The 18034-nt window shown below is 41.3% G+C and overlaps 1 protein-coding gene across 2 annotated transcripts in view; it reads left to right on the top strand.

Moving 5' to 3' along the window:
• p3h2 (prolyl 3-hydroxylase 2) overlaps nucleotides 1-18034 on the top strand; it is a 129176-nt gene that overhangs the window by 99754 nt on the left and 11388 nt on the right. For both annotated transcript variants that reach the window (XM_060941824.1, XM_060941823.1), the window contains exons 9-11: nucleotides 5452-5579; nucleotides 10965-11060; nucleotides 13835-13985. In XM_060941824.1, coding sequence (XP_060797807.1) covers nucleotides 5452-5579; nucleotides 10965-11060; nucleotides 13835-13985 — 375 coding nt within the window. The remainder of the gene's footprint in view (nucleotides 1-5451; nucleotides 5580-10964; nucleotides 11061-13834; nucleotides 13986-18034) is intronic.

Genomic DNA, 18034 nt, shown 5'->3' with positions numbered 1-18034 from the left:
CAGGCAACGAAGGCACGGCTTCGTAAGAAGCATTTCAAGGTCCTGGAGTGGCCTAGCCAGTCTCCAGATCTCAACCCCATAGAAAATCTTTTGTGGGAGTTGAAAGTCCGTGTTGCCCAGCGACAGCCCCAAAACATCACTGCTCTAGAGGAGATCTGCATGGAGGAATGGGCCAAAATACCAGCAACAGTGTGTGAAAACCTTGTGAAGACTTACAGAAAATGTTTAACCTCTGTCATTGCCAACAAAGGGTATATAACAAAGTATTGAGATGAACTTTTGTTATTGACCAAATACTTATTTTCCACCATAATTTGCAAATAAATTCTTTAAAAATCAGACAGTGTGATTTTCTGGATTTTTTTTCTCATTTTGTCTCTCATAGTTGAGGTATACCTATGATGAAAATTACAGGCCTCTCTCATCTTTTTAAGTGGGAGAACTTGCACAATTGGTGACTGACTAAATACTTTTTTGCCCCACTGTAAATATAACAATGTCAACACCACCACAAAAAATACCTTCCATTGCACGCAAATATTTGTGAAAAATAAAGTCAGTAATAAAGTAACGAAGTCAGTAGTGCAAAATAAGTAAACAAAAGCAACAATGTAATAAATATAACAATATAAACAACACAAAAAAAAACCTTCCATTGCACGCAAATATGTGTGAAAAATAAAGTCAGTAGTGCAAATCAGGTGTAAACTACAAGCGGCTCGTAATCTTTGGCTCTTTGCTCACAAAGCCCTCCAAGGAAGTATCCCTTGAGGTGCCCTTTTGGCTCTGTTCCCATGTTGATAACAGATTTAAAGGTTTTTGTTCAGGAACAGTAACATGTTGACATTCTTCCCTTTTATTGCACTTCTTCTCTGAGTTATTAACTGTCCTGCCTTAGAGAAAATCCTTTCTGCAGGTACGGATGTTGCAATTACTCCCAGATGTTTTTTTGCAATCTTGCTCAGAGAGGGAAATGTAGGTTCATTCATTTTCCACCAAAGAAGTGGGTCTCCATCCCGTGGAATTGGCTTCTCTTCCGTGTACCGGCGCATTTCAATAGTTGCATCAGTGCCAGCTGTGCGATGCTGCTGCGATTCCAGGATTTGAGTGCCAAACTCTGTCAGCGCTCTGACTCTCCGCTCTCTGACAAAGCGGGGAGGGGCGAGGTGTGAGTGGCAGAGAGGGAGAGGTGCGCTGTTTACACAGACAGATTTAGAGAGAAACTACGCTCGCATGAACTCTGTGAGTAAATTCGAGTAATTTACTGGACGTATTGAAGAGAAACTGCGACGACAGTATCGATCTCATCACGCTAGTATCGATTCGATTCCGATACTCAGATCGATACACCCACCCCTAGTCTCCAGATAATTTCATATTTATCGGGTTTTTCCACCGAGAGCAACTCAAACGGCGCAACACAATAATCATCATTTTTACAAACTTTAAAAAGATGTCAGAACAAGTTCACCAAGGAAAGAAAGATGACGTCAAAACCGGGAAGAGAAAGAGTTTTGACAGAGGAAGAAAGAGTGAGAGAAAGGCGAAGAAATCTTTCATAAGAAAAGCCACAAGCTGAAAGAGAAAGAAAACGTGTACAATTGAATTAATAGAAATGAGTTTTATGAATTTAATTCTAAATCGTGATGTTGATTTTGAAATCACTGCGAAACCCTTTGGGATCTGACAAGTTGACCTGAATCCACTCAATGTTTTCATGAATCGTGTATCTTTTGTTTTCAAAACATTTTGCTATAAATCCCTAAAGCACACTGTAGTTTATAGTAATAAAAAGTAATTGCCAGTCCTACACACCGCCTAGTGGCCAGTGTTAGTGATAGCCAGTCACACACACCGCCTAGTGGCCAGTGTTAGTGATAGCCAGTCACACACACCGCCTAGTGGCCAGTGTTAGTAATTGCCAGTCACACACACCGCCTAGTGGCCAGTGTTAGTGATAGCCAGTCACACACACCGCCTAGTGGCCAGTGTTAGTAATTGCCAGTCACACACACCGCCTAGTGGCCAGTGTTAGTGATAGCCAGTCACACACACCGCCTAGTGGCCAGTGTTAGTGATAGCCAGTCACACACACCGCCTAGTGGCCAGTGTTAGTAATTGCCAGTCACACACACCGCCTAGTGGCCAGTGTTAGTAATTGCCAGTCACACACACCGCCTAGTGGCCAGTGTTAGTAATTGCCAGTCACACACACCGCCTAGTGGCCAGTGTTAGTAATTCCCACTCATACACACCGCCTAGTGGCCAGTGTTAGTAATTGCCAGTCACACACACCGCCTAGTGGCCAGTGTTAGTAATTGCCAGTCACACACACCGCCTAGTGGCCAGTGTTAGTAATTGCCAGTCACACACACCGCCTAGTGGCCAGTGTTAGTAATTGCCAGTCACACACACCGCCTAGTGGCCAGTGTTAGTAATTGCCAGTCACACACACCGCCTAGTGGCCAGTGTTAGTAATTGCCAGTCACACACACCGCCTAGTGGCCAGTGTTAGTAATTGCCAGTCACACACACCGCCTAGTGGCCAGTGTTCGTAATTGCCAGTCACACACACCGCCTAGTGGCCAGTGTTAGTAATTGCCAGTCACACACACCGCCTAGTGGCCAGTGTTAGTAATTGCCAGTCACACACACCGCCTAGTGGCCAGTGTTAGTAATTGCCAGTCACACACACCGCCTAGTGGCCAGTGTTAGTAATTGCCAGTCACACACACCGCCTAGTGGCCAGTGTTAGTAATTCCCACTCATACACACCGCCTAGTGGCCAGTGTTAGTAATTGCCAGTCACACACACCGCCTAGTGGCCAGTGTTAGTAATTGCCAGTCACACACACCGCCTAGTGGCCAGTGTTAGTAATTGCCAGTCTCACACACCGCCTAGTGGCCAGTGTTAGTAATTGCCAGTCACACACACCGCCTAGTGGCCAGTGTTAGTAATTGCCAGTCACACACACCGCCTAGTGGCCAGTGTTAGTAATTGCCAGTCACACACACCGCCTAGTGGCCAGTGTTAGTAATTGCCAGTCACACACACCGCCTAGTGGCCAGTGTTAGTAATTGCCAGTCACACACACCGCCTAGTGGCCAGTGTTAGTAATTGCCAGTCACACACACCGCCTAGTGGCCAGTGTTCGTAATTGCCAGTCACACACACCGCCTAGTGGCCAGTGTTAGTAATTGCCAGTCACACACACCGCCTAGTGGCCAGTGTTAGTAATTGCCAGTCATACATACCGCCTAGTGGCCAGTGTTAGTAATTGCCAGTCAGACACACCGCCTAGTGGCCAGTGTTAGTAATTGCCAGTGCTACATACTGCCTAGTGGCCAGTGTTAGTAATTGCCAGTCATACATCGCCTAGTGGCCAGTGTTAATAATTGCCAGTCAGACACCGCCTAGTGGCCAGTGTTAATAATTGCCAGTCAGACACACCACCTCGTGGCCAGTGATAGTAATTACCAGTCCTACACACCGCCTAGTGGCCAGATTTAGTCATTGCCAGTCACACACACCGCCTAGTAACTGCCAGTCACACATACTGCCTCGTGGCCAGTGTTAGTAATTATTAGTCTTACACACTGCCTAAAGGCCCGGTTCCACTGCACTTACGGATGCAAAGAGGATGTAAAACGTAAAAAAATCTTTGCCATCCGTTGGAAAACGCTACGCATCCGTTGTGTACTCATTGCATACGTGCGTCATACGCTCTATCCATCGAGCATCCGTCCACTGTGATTTCATCCGCGCAAAAAGTTTTGAGCTGCACAAAACTTTTAGAACGGATGAACTTTCCGCTGTGTACGATGTAAATCCATGACATATACGAGCAACAAACGTTCTATGTCCGTTATCATCCGTTAAACGTCTGCTGTATCCTCTCTGCATCCTCTGGGCATCCTCGCAACTCACATCTGCTGCAGCTGAAAACGGAAAGAGGGAGGAAAGATAAGGTACATGAAACGTCTATTCATCGTTAGTAGCACGGAAATAGAAAGGATGTAAGCGTATGCATCTCGTATATAAAGTATTCAAAACGGACAAAGCGTTTATATCTGGGATGTATCTCGTATATTTAGGATGTCTGGAGTATGTCTAGAGTATGTAGAAGGACACCTAGCGGACAATCGATATTTTGTATAAAAAGGGGGAGAAAATCATCTAGTAGTAGAGATGTATCGATGTAGCCGCCAGCACGTCTTTCCGCTTTATGCTGACGGCGTGCGTGCTGCATCCCTTTATATCCGCTGAGCAGACGCAATTCATACCCCCCGCATGCGCAGTGAACGGTCTGCATCCGATATACATCCGCGCAACATCCCCTTTGTTTCCGTTAGGCGTACGTGATGCATCCCCTTCTTCCGCTATGCATCCGCTCTTTCTGCTATGCGTCCGCTTCTCAGTTATCACCGGTAACCCCTTCGGAGCTGTCATCCACTTCCATCCGCTTTCATCCGCTAGGCTTCCTATGAACATGCGTTTAACATCCCCGCTATATACTACCCACGTCCGTTCTTTTCCGTTCTGTTTTCGCAAATTTTCGCCAATTTTGTCCATTTCTGGAGCGGATGAAAACGGATGGCGCCACCCCCGAAATTTTGTTCGTCCGCTGTGTCCTTTTTGCATACGTTTTGTGTCCATCGGCCAGTGGGACCGGGCCTTAATGGACAGCGTTAGTAATTACCAGTCCTACACACCGCCTAGTGGCCAGTGTTCGCCGGTAAAGAAATAAAACAAAAGAGACTGGTTATGATATCAGAAAATTCTTCAACCCAGAAACAGATGGGAGCTCCGCTTTTAGGCAGTGCCTAAATCTATATATTATGTGTTAAAATACAGAAGTTGTACCACATATACAATGGAAATAAATATTTATTTATTTATTTATTTATTTATTTGTGGGTTACAATGTGTGTGTTATAATTTACACTTACCATAAATGCTTTTCTGCTCACCATGGTTGTAGAAAGTGATTATTTTATTTACTAAAGACTTCCTGTCAGCTCAGACGAGTCTGGTCATTCTCCTCTGATCCCTCTCACCAACAAGGTGTTGTAGCCTGCAGACCATCCACACACAGGATGTTTTTTGTTTTTTCGCACCATTCTGCTTAAACTCTGGAGACTGTTGTGGAGATCAGCAGTATCTGAAATGCTCAAACCAGCCCATTGGTCAACCAACAGCCATGCCACAATTAAAGTCAGAGATCACACTTCTTCCACATTGTGATTGACTGATTTAGATAACTGCATAAATGAGCAGTTGTACATATGTTTCTGTTAGTATACTGTATATACACATTATAAAAACATTTACTTAAAGATTGGCAATAAAAATGGCACTCTTTTCAGCCAGAGCAACATCAGAAGGTACACATTTTGTGCAATTATACTGACATTAAGTTGTATATTTATAACTCTGTTGCATCTACATAGGAGGCTCTTTGTTGTACGACAGTATTCGCCTGGTGCAGAACTCTGTTGCTCTTAATGGAACGCAGAGGGTCCTCTTTGATGACGTCATTTCTGAAGATGAGTGTTCTGAGCTGAGGCAACTGGCACTTGTATGTCCTTGATCTCTCTCTCTCTCACACACACACACGACTTGTGACTTTGTGTCTTTTGACTTGATTTGTGTGTTCACAACTGTATAATCAAGTTCATATGTTCCCCAAAAAATGTATTTGACGTGAATAGAGTGACATGTTGACATGTATGTGTAGAACAATTGACACTTGCGTAGGTGTTTTGAACTTTCTGATATTAACTGATAACCTCGAAGCCCCACCCCATTCCTCGAACATTTCCTTGGCGAAATGTTCGCCAAGACGAACATTTCGGCTGAAAATAGTCATTAAATAGTCAGTAAATCTAACAAATTATGGATCATTTTACGGGATAATTACTTAAGTGTCTTGTATATAGTATAGTATACATACACTACCATTCAAAAGTTTGGGGTCACCCAGACAATTTTGTGTTTTCCATGAAAAGTCACACTTTTATTTACCACCATAAGTTGTAAAATGAATAGAAAATATAGTCCAGACGTTTTTCTGGCCATTTTGAGCATTTAATCGACCCCACAAATGTGATGCTCCAGAAACTCAATCTGCTCAAAGGAAGGTCAGTTTTATAGCTTCTCTAAAGAGCTAAACTGTTTTCAGCTGTGCTAACATGATTGTACAAGGGTTTTCTAATCATCCATTAGCCTTCTGAGGCAATGAGCAAACACATTGTACCATTAGAACACTGGAGTGAGAGTTGCTGGAAATGGGCCTCTATACACCTATGGAGATATTGCACCAAAAACCAGACATTTGCAGCTAGAATAGTCATTTACCACATTAGCAATGTATAGAGTGGATTTCTGATTAGTTTAAAGTGATCTTCATTGAAAAGAACAGTGCTTTTCTTTCAAAAATAAGGACATTTCAAAGTGACCCCAAACTTTTGTACGGTAGTGTACATAGTATAGTAACTTTGGAAAGAAAAACAGCTTGATGGCTATTGAGGTATTTCACTCACGTGACCAAGTCATGTGATGCTGCCATTTTGGACGGCACGGCTCGAATCAGTTTGAATGCGAGGAAGGCGACAAACGAAAAACATAAAAGAAAAAGGAGCGAGATGCAGACAACACCTTCACTATCCAGCAATGTAGGGCATTTACAGGGCGAGCAGAGCGAGAGGTATTTGCAAAAATTGAGGTTAGCAGGCTTAGAGAACGATGTTTACCTGCTTCCACCAGGATTGTTCACTGACGTACGGAAGTACACAAAGCCCTCGTCTTTACCTGACTTCGGCCCACATGATCTGTACACCTATGTCGTTAAAAACCCATCGCTATACACAGGTATTGATCTGAAAGCGTATAAGAGTTTGGATGCCTACAAATATTTTGTCAGGCTGGGTAACATGCCTACATCAGTGGGTCGTCCCTGGAGCCGGTGGTCGCCATCTGATTACAGCTAAGGTTTGTTCACATTTTCATTTACTTTCGGTCCTCAGGATAAACAAAATGTTATTAAATGTCATTGAAATAACTTCTTAGTCTGTTGAGACATGGCCCGTTATAAATTTGCTGTTACCAGGCAATGACTAAGAACTGTATTATTAGGGTCGGTGTCTGTGTTGTAGCAGTGCACTAGCAGCTAGCTGTTAGCACTAGCTAATGTCAACAACATCGTAGCTAGTATGTTACTGTAGCAATATTTACGTTCAGTCATTTAGATGACTGTTAAAACCTCTCAGTCTCAAGTTTTTCCTTTACTGGATTTACTAGTTTACTGAGCTAGCACGCCGGCTCGGCCAAACCGGGAGCCATCGCGCGCTCTCCGGCCGGGCCGGGAGCCATCGCGCGCTCTCCGGCCGGGCCGGGAGCCATCGCGCGCTCTCCGGCCGGGCCGGGAGCCATCGCGCGCTCGCCGGCCGGGCCGGGAGCCATCGCGCGCTCGCCGGCCGGGCCGGGAGCCATCGCGCGCTAGCTCAGTAAACTAGTAAATCCAGTAAAGGAAAAACTTGAGACTGAAAGGTTTTAAGAGTCATCCAAATGACTGAACGTAAATATTGCTACAGTAACATACTAGCTACTGTTGTTGACATTAGCTAGCTTGCCGTCCAAAATGGTGGACACCGGGGCGTCACGTGACCCTGTGACGTCAGGTGAAATACCTCAATAAATAAATGATCTTACTAATGGTCGGTGCATCTAAACCCAGCGAACACATTTTCTCAATAGAAACCAACTATATTGCTTTCAGACCCCCCAAAATAAACTAGAGTAGTCACTATTTTTTTTCAATGAAAATGAAAATTACTATATTTTGTCCTAATCTGGTTAAAATATGGCTTCAATTTCAGTTCTTTCTGTTACACTTCCTTATTTCAGTGAAAAACACTTTAACTGTTAAAAAAAAAAATCTTACTAACCTGTTGTGCTCTCCATGACATTTTCAGGCAAGTAGCTAATTTTTTTTTTTTTAATAACCATTCCCTGACTTATGAAGCTCAACACACTTCTCCCTCATTTGGTTTGTGTATTCTCTTATCTTTCCCATGTTGATGGATGATTAACCCTGTGTCTGAAATTGCTCACTCGTTCACTACTCTCTATATAGGGAATTATTACATAGAGGACTATATACAGTTAGGTCCAAACAGTAAATATTTGGACAGAGGCAACATTTTTCTAATTTTGGTTCTGTACATTACCACAATGAATTTTGAATAAAACAATTCAGATGCAGTTGAAATTCAGACTTTCAGCTTTAATTCAGTGGGTTGAACAAAATGATTGCTTAAAAATGTGAGGAACTAAAGCATTTTTTAAACACAATCCCTTCATTTCAGGGGTTCAAAAGTAATTGGACAAATTAAATAATTGTAAATAAAACGTTCATTTCTAATATTTGGTTGAAAACCCTTTGTTGGCAATGACTGCCTGAAGTCTTGAACTCATGGACATCACCAGACGCTGTGTTTCCTCCTTTTTAATGCTCTGCCAGGCCTTTTCTGCAGTGGTTTTCAGTTGCTGTTTGTTTGTGGGCCTTTCTGTCTGAAGTTTAGTCTTTAACAAGTGAAATGCATGCTCAGTTGGGTTGAGATCAGGTGACTGACTTGGCCATTCAAGAATAATTCACTTCTTTGCTTTAATAAACTCCTGGGTTGCTTCGGCTTTATGTTCTGGGTCATTCCCCATCTGTATTATGAAACGCTGACCAATCAGTTTGGCTGCATTTGGCTGGATTTGAGCACACAGTATGTCTCGGAATACCTCAGAATTCATCCGGCTGCTTCTGTCCTGTGTCACATCATCAATAAACACTAGTGACCCAGTGCCACTGGCAGCCATGCATGCCCAAGCCATCACACTGCCTCCGCCGTGTTTTACAAATGATGTGGTATGCTTTGGATCATGAGCTGTACCATGCCTTCGCCATACTTTTTTCTTTCCATCATTCTGGTAGAGGTTGATCTTGGTTTCATCTGTCCAAAGAATGTTCTTCCAGAACTCTGCTGGCTTTTTTAGATGTTTTTTAGCAAAGTCCAATCTAGCCTTTTTATTCTTGAGGCTTATGAGTGGCTTGCACCATGCAGTGAACCCTCTGTATTTACTTTCATGCAGTCTTCTCTTTATGGTAGATTTGGATATTGATACACCTACCTCCTGGAGAGTGTTGTTCACTTGGTTGGCTGTTGTGAAGGGGTTTCTCTTCACCATGGAAATTATTCTGCGATCATCCACCACTGTTGACTTCTGTTGGTGTCCAGGTCTTTTTGTGTTGATGAGTTCACCAGTTCTTTCTTTCTTTCTTTCTTTCTTTCTTTCTTTCTTTCTTTCTTTCTTTCTTTCTTTCTCAGGATGTACCAAACTATAGATTTTGCCACTCCTAATATTGTAGCAATTTCTCGGATGGGTTTTTTTCTGTTTTCGCAGCTTAAGGATGGCTTGTTTCACCTGCATGGAGAGCTCCTTTGACTGCATGTTTTCTTCACAGCAAAATCTTCCAAATGCAAGCACCACACCTCAAATCAACTCCAGGCCTTTTATCTGCTTAATTGAGAATGACATAACGAAGGAATTGCCCACACCTGCCCATGAAATAGCCTTTGAGTCAATTGTCCAATTACTTTTGGTCCCTTTAAAAACAGGGTGGTACATGTTAAGGAGCTGAAACTCCTAAACCCTTCATCCAATTTTAATGTGGATACCCTCAAATGAAAGCTGAAAGTCTGGACTTTATGTCCATGTCCATTATATAACTATAACTTGAATATGTTTCAGTAAACAGGTAAAAAAAAAATAAATAAATAAATTTGTGTCAGTGTCCAAATATATATGGACCTAACTGTAGTGAAGTCATTGGTAAAATGAAAAAACACTTTCTGACAATACTCCGTCGCGACATTATTTACGTCTTTACTATCGCACAATTAAAACATGCCATATCAGCCAGCTGGTGGGTTTTCAAAACAATAAATACATGTATGTATTTTTGTGATAAATACATATTATACTAAGTATATTTCCCACAATCAATACAAAGTGACCTGCATCTTTCAGTTTTTTTTTAAATCAAGGCTGAATACTTTCTATTTTGCTGCTGCCTTTTATTAAATCAAATTTGAGACTTAATTTGATTTCTTTCAGTGCTGCCGTAATGCATGATGGGATATATTACTTGGTTAGTGACCATCGGTTGTATACTACTTTTCTTGATGCATTGTGGGATACTTTGAGTGCACTATATAGGGTGTAATAATCCTCACTATCATTTCGGACAGCTTTACAAAATGGCATCCCCACTATATAGTGCCCTATATTGTGAGTAGGGAGCGATTTCGGACACCGGGTAAGGGAATTTGGCCTCTGTGTCACCTCATATTTGTTTCCCAGTTAATCAGGAAGTCATGGATTACAGCTTGAAAGTTCCTACACACTCCAATCAACTCAAGTGTACAATTTAAATGGGAAACGTGCTTCAGTTACATGGTGCTCACTTTCATTTCCAGGGGTGCCAGTAACAGTGGCACGTGTTTTTGTTGAAAATGATTATTTCTTGATGAGGGATTTGTTTGGCAGGATTCTTTGGTATATGTCAGTAATACGCATATTGCAATTTCATTCAGTTCAGTCACATTTTACCAGAGTTATGGCATAGTTGCCAGTGGGGGATATTGTGCTCTCAGAGCACTCTTCTTTCAGTGTGAGATGAAGCTATTTCACCAAAAGGTGGATTTTTTTCAAACGTTTCTTCCTATAATCTTTATAAGGGGTGCTCATAATCATGGAGAGCACTGTATATTTTTGCCCTGTTGACAGTTTAAAAAAAATGATTTGCCCAAGTATAAACAAGCCATAAGTGGGTATCTGTGTTTTCTGGTATCATGATACCAGAGGAGACATTTGCAATAATTACTGTTTTATATTTTATCTCTAATGTTAGATTACAACAAGTGCTGGAGATGGCTACAGAGGAAAGGTGTCCCCTCACACACCAAATGAAAAATTTGAAGGCACAACTGTGCTCAAAACCTTGAAGGTGAGTTTGTTTCCTATTCTAGTTATGGTAACTCATATTTGCATATCATTCTGACAATTAAATTCTATTTACCAATGGCTCTCAAAAATTAAATAAATAAATAAAGTGGGTCATTAGGGATTAAGGTTTGTTGAGCAGTTATATATGGGGCTCTCCTTCGCTTGCAACATGGATGATGTGCCACTGGTTAAAATTAAAATGAAAGTGTTTAGAAGTAAAATCTTTTCATTTTAACTCAAGTACATGTGATTGTTTGCATCATGTGCCTTATATTTGAATAGTTTCTCATAAAATCTAAAATTTGTAGGGGAGAGTAGGGAGACTTGGGATGGGGGAAACAGAACAGTTTGTATTCCCATAAATTAATTTCAACCAATCAGATTTTAGATTACATCAGCAGTTAGATATTGCCCCTTAGAGTAATCTACTTCCTTTGGAGCCATGAAGCTGGACACTGCAGTAAGGTTTATGCAGTTAAATATTTTAGTCAACCAGAACTTGTATTTTCTACTTCACTTCCACCTCCATTCTATGGTGTAATGTACGCTGGAGAATTGTGGATTTGTTAGGAATTAAGGTATGTGGCCTAGAGTTACCATATACTAGTGCATCTCAAAAAATTAGAATACCATGAAAAAGTTCCTTTTTTTCGTAATTTCATTAAAAAAGGTAAACTTTCATATATTCTATATTCATTACATGTAAAGTGAAATATTTAAAGCCTTTTTTGTTTTAATTTAGATGATTATGGCTTATAGCTCATGAAAATCAGAAATCCAGTATCTCAAATTATTAGAATATTCCCTAAGATTAATCAAAAAAAGGATTTACAATACAGAAATGTCCAACTTCTGAAAAGTATATTCATTTATACACTCAATACTTGGTTGGGGCTCCTTTACCATGAATTACTGTATCAATGCGGTGTGGCATGGAGGTGATCAGTCTGTGGCACTGCTGAGGTGTTATTGAAGCCCAGGTTGCTTTGATAATGGCCTTCAGCGTATCTGTATTTTTGGGTCGGGTGTTTCTCATCTTCCTCTTGACAATACCCCATAGATTCTCTATGGGGTTCAGGTCAGGCAAGTTGGCTGGCCAATCAAACACAGTAATATCATGGTCAGCAAACCATTTGGTAGTAGTTTTGGCACTGTGGGTAGGTGCTAAGTCTTGCTGGAAAAGGAAATCAGCATCTCCAAAAAGCTCGTCAGCAGATGGAAGCATGAAGTGCTCTAAAATCTCCTGGTAGATGGCTGTGTTGACTTTGGACTTGATAAAATACAGTGGACCAACACCAGCAGATGACGCGGCACCCCAAATCATCACAGACTGTGGAAACTTCACACTGGGCTTCAAACACCTTGGATTCTGTGCCTCTCCACTCTTCCTCCAGACTCTAGAACCATGATTTCCAAATTAAATGCAAAATGTACTTTGATCTGAAAAGACGACTTTGGACCACTGAGCAACAGTCCATTTCTTTCTCTCCTTAGCCCAGATAAGACACTTCTGACATTGTCTCTGGCTCAGGAGTAGCTTGATATTAGGAATGCGAAAGTTGTATCCCCTTTCTTGAAGATGTCTGTTCGTGATGGGTCTTCTTGATACACTGACACCACCCTCAGTCCACTCCTTGTGAAGCTCTCCCAAGTTCTTGAATCAACTTTTCTTGACAATCCTCTCAAGACTGCAGCCATCCCTGTTGCTTGTGCACCTTTTCCAGCCACCCTTTTCAGCAATGACCTTTTGTGGCTTACCCTCCTTGTGGAGGGCATCAGTGATCATCTTCTGGACAACAGTCAAGTCAGCAGTCTTCCCCATGATTGTGGTTGTGTGTACTGAACTAGACCGAAAGATACACTGTGTTCATACTGTTTTACTCAAACTCGAAATGAAATATTCTAGTATTTTGAGATGGGTTTTTTTTATGTTTTTGCACTGTATGCCATACTGATTAAAATTAAAATAGAAAAATGCTTGAAACATTTTAGTTTATGTGTAATGAGTCTATAATGTATAACATTTTCACTTTCTTAAATAACTGGTGGAAAATATTGAACTTTTTCACAATATTCTAATTTTTTGAGATGCACTAGTATAGTATTTATTCAACTTAAATTCTGGGGAAAACACTTAATGATTGCTTTCATGATGTCCAGATGAGGAGAGTTGGGACAGTTCATCATGTTACAGTTTTTTTTTTCTTCTGGGTTACAAATATAAAATTGTTTAAAAATGTTTGTTAAAAATGTGGGCATGTCCCTGTATGTGGATTAAGCTTATTTCATTCCTTCTTGAGAATGGATCTATTTTTCTGTAGCTGTGCCAGCATTGTGTGTTCATACAGTTCATATGTTACAAGTTTTGATAATAAATCAAAATTAAGCATGTAGGTATTGCCTAGGTATTGTATTTTTGCTCCATGTTTCCCCACTATATCCCAATTCTCCCAACATAATGTCCCATATTTCCCCTCAGTGTCTCATGTCTCCCTGCAAATAATGACAGAAAAAGTGAAGTCTGAAGACCAGTATATGTGACAAGCTGAGAAACTAATGTTGTAGTAAAAGAGTATAGTAAATACTCTCTCACCCAATATGAATGTGACCCTACCTGCAAAGACTTTCAGACAATCTAGAAAAGCTGAAAACTTGTCCCAAGTCTCCCTGCTCTTCCCTACTGTCAGTTTTTTTTGTGTTTTGCTGCAAAAACTAGAACTGCTGCTTTATCCAGTATCGCCACTAATTTTAGAACCATTGTGATGTGACTTACAGTATGGTTATGAAGGCCGTGTTCCTTTAAGGAGTGCCCGTCTCTTCTATGATGTCAGCGAGAAGGCCAGGAAGATAATTGAGTCCTATTTCATGTTGAATTCCACTCTACATTTCTCATACACTCATCTAGTGTGCAGGACAGCTCTCCCAGGTGTGTTACACTAAATCATGATCACGGAGAATCTAGTAGTACCTTTCGAATAAAAGTACATGACTACCAAATTCAATAATGAAGCGCTGAAAAGTGCAGTAATAGATTAAAACAAATCTTTTCATAGTACAGATAACTTGGAAAATATTCGAACAAGATTAAAATAAATCAAGTCATGGCATCAGCACATTTTATGGGGCTGAGAAAACCCATTTAGTCCGGAGTGCTTGGTTGTTTTAACATGGTCATCCTGAAGGGCACCTCATAGACACTCCTTAATGCCCCATCACTTTGGATGAACCACCATCATAGAATTGTATGTAATACTAACTAATTGTGTTATGTTAAACTAATAAGTGAGCTTAAAGAGTCAGTGTGAGGTAGCACATCACATTTCACCGAGAGTGAATTCTGAGACCGAAAATGACCCTAAAAAACATTGAAAATTTTCAGAAATACCCACCCAGTCCCATTATGCCCCTAGCAACGTCCTTAACGACCAAGACACAAATCTTCGGCAAGCTCCAGTAGTCTACCGTAGTGATGTCATTTCAAGAACCATCTTTGTAAACAAAATCATTGTGTGTACTTATCGAACCTGATCATTGCTTTTCAAAAGATGCCATGTCCTTGTGTTACGATGTGGTGTTCGCATTTGGCACAACAGTTCTTTGAATGGCTGAAAGACAGTCATCGAGCGTGAAAGTGGACACATTATAGACTCAAGATGCTGTAAGATGAAACTGACAGAATTTTTCAGTAAATTTTCACATACATGCATGATTGCACTATTCGCCCATGTAGTCATGATACTGAATATGGATCAAGGGATATGGATGGAAGAAAAGACAGTAGGGGTCGACCATTCACTCAAGTCTCGATGGGTTAGATCGTTCCATATCTGAGTGTTCAGTCACCATATTTCCAGCATCATTTGCTTCCAACTTGTACTTCTAGTGACCAGTATAAAGCACCTCCCTGATCTCCTCTAAGCGAATCACTCAAGCAACCTCCGATACAATGGAAAAAGAACTTTCCCAGTCATTCTCTGACTGGCTTTTATTGGTGTTCTCTATCGCAGCCATTGTTATTCTTGAACTGACATCACACTTCCAAGTCCACAGATTTTCGCAGGAAACTATGGAAAAAACCCCCTTCTATTTCCCCCTCAAAATGTTGAATGTTTTTTTTCTTGTGCTTCTTTGTTATGCAGTTGTTAAATTGATCACTTGTGTCTTGAAAATTCATTTTATAGAAATTTGATGTACAACCTCACAGTACATCTTTTAAAGACTGACAGCTCATTAAAAAGAAAAACAGGACCACAAAGTCACTCTTGACCAAATGAGTACGAGTTCATGAGTTTTTCAGATTTCACGACTGGTGTTTGCTAGTTAATACAGTCAGCTGCTAGTTATCTAATGATGCTAACCAGCCAACACTGATAGTGACAGTTAAAAATATGCACAAGAGTTCATTACAAAAAATAACAGAAGAGAAAAGGCACCCTTGACCACTCATAAATCAGTTGCTGTGCCGAATGTCACATGTTTATAGCCTTATAACTTTGCTATCAAGCAGTGAATGGCCTAGCATACAATTGCACAGGATGTGCAAAAATGCTAACACTGGGAAGCATGGAAATTTGATGTCTGCTCAGGGGGAAAAATGGCTCTGTCACAAGAGCATTTGAGTAACAGGATTAGAAAATAAGTCACTGATTCCAAAAAAGGTGCAATGCTGTGTAAAACAAAAAGGATTTGCAAATCATTTTTGACCCATATTCATTTGAATACAATACAAAGACTAGATATTTAATGTTCAAATTGAAACTTTTTTTTAATAATATATGCGCATTCTGAATGTAATGCCTGCAACACATTCCAAAAAAGATGGTGTGTTAGACAAGAGCATGTTTTACCACTTTTTTTTTAATTAAAAAAAAAAATACGTCACCTTTTCTTTTAACAACACTCAGTAAGCATTTGGGAACTGAGGGCAGTTGTTCAAGTTTTGAATGTGAAATTCTTTCCCATTCTTGCTTGATATACAACTTCAGTTGCTCAACAGTCTGGGTTCTCTATTGTTGTCTTTTGTGCTTAATTTGTATTTTGTGCATAATACGCCATACACTTTCAGTGGGAGGCAGGCACGCCAGTTTAGCATCCGCACTCTTACTACGAAGCAGTTGCAGAATGTGGTTTGGCAGGGACGTCCCTGAAAAGAAGTTGTCTGGATGTAGTGGTTACGTTAGACTTTTTCATTGTCCGTCATTTTGACAGACAGGGTCGTAAAAATTCCGTCATTGTCCATTATTATCTGTCATTTTATTTTAACTTTTAAATGACAATGTATATAGGCTATAAATGCTATAGATTTAATAACTTGTGTTTTCATGGACTCATTTTCATTTAAAAATTAATTCACAGAACAAGCTTGTATTATTTAATCATTTATTTATGTATTTATGATGCAAAAAGATGAACAGAGATTCTGACGTTCGGTTACTTGTGAACCCATTTTCCCTCCGCTAAAAACATTGCGGCTGTTGTGCCTTAACGGGCATATGAACAATGTTATTTTACAACGTAGCAAGACAATTGCAGTTAAAATATGAACAGTCCACTACAATGATTTAAGTGACAATCTAATTTGACCTGTTTGCGTGAGCTCAAACCTTCCTTCTGGCCCGCATGGATTTAAATTGGGATCTCGCTTGTGCATAATCAAAGTCGTCAATGGAGACTGCTGCCGAGGCGTCATTAAATTTTGCGTCTTTGCCTCGGACAGACGACTTCTCATTGACGTTTTAATTTTATTCTGAAGGCTGAACCCGCGCTCTGCTGCGACACTGGAGACTGGAATAACCAGCGCCACTTCAGCCAAAGTTCTGAAGTCGGGAAACATTTCTCCCAGGGAAGTGATCAGAAGCCGGCAAGAGCCTCTGAAAGTTGGATTTCCCGACCCTGCTAGTACTCTCTTCATAGGGAGGAAATCCTGCAGCATGCGGTCTTTCTGCACCAGTGGTGCAGCTGCACCCCGCGTCTCAGCTCGGCGGAGCCTGGAACCTGACACGGAAGGTCTTAAAGGCGTCGTGCGGTAATTTCAGCAATCAGGCTATATCATGTGTCAAAATGTCGGGTTTGGTGGGTTATTCAAGCCCCTCGGTTTCCCGCGATCTCAGTGTCACGATGCGCCCGCTACAAGCATTTAAAGTTGACGCACACAGCCAAATTTAGGCAGCCAGCCGTTAACTAGGTCAACTTATGTGTGACGTCATACCAGTAACCTCCCTTGGGTGATGCTGGCCTGTCCCCATGTTTTCTCTATAGCGTGCGTTTACCAGAGTTGTTTACATTGCGGATTTTGTGGATTTATTCAGTTTGTGGATAGTTTTGAACACTCAAAACACTATGAAATGATGTATTAATATTCTGTGATACAAAATGCCTAATCGGTGTATTGTGTTTGGCTTTAACAACGAACACTGAACACTATTTGTGACTGTTATCAATGGATCTGATTTCAAGGTCATGGCTAGGTATTGATAGAAAAAAATTATTTTTTTTTAAAACACATTGTGGCAGCGGGGGCGTGGTCAAGCGCCGGTCTGTGACAGGAGGGCGGAGCCAGGGAAGGTGAGTGGCAGAATCATTGCACCTGACCGTAATTAACCTGTGTTTTGTGTGTTTTCCCAGTCACCGCGCCCTATTTAAGGAGGCAGAGCAGAGAAGAGCTCATCCCGGGACAAGAACACAGTGTGTGTTTCGCTATCAGATTAAAACTGGCGGTTATACTGAAAAGTCTGGCAATAAAAAGCCTATTTGCATCTGAAGCGTTGTCCTGCCGTCCTCTGTGCTCCACCCACACTTCAGAGAGCTCTACAGTGGTGCCAAAACCCGGGACAAGGTGGAGCACCAACCTCGCAGCCCCATGGAATCCTCCCCATTCGCGGACCTGGTCCACGCCCTCGCCACGGCTCAGCAAAGCCAGCACCAGGCGCTCGTCACGCTCCGAAAGGAGCAAGAGCGGCGCTTCGAAGCCCTGGT

The sequence above is a fragment of the Neoarius graeffei genome, chromosome 15 (assembly GCF_027579695.1).
Source record: "Neoarius graeffei isolate fNeoGra1 chromosome 15, fNeoGra1.pri, whole genome shotgun sequence".
NCBI lineage: Eukaryota > Metazoa > Chordata > Actinopteri > Siluriformes > Ariidae > Neoarius > Neoarius graeffei.
Note: the sequence above shows the minus strand (reverse complement) of the source record. Positions and strands in the feature narration are given on the sequence as shown.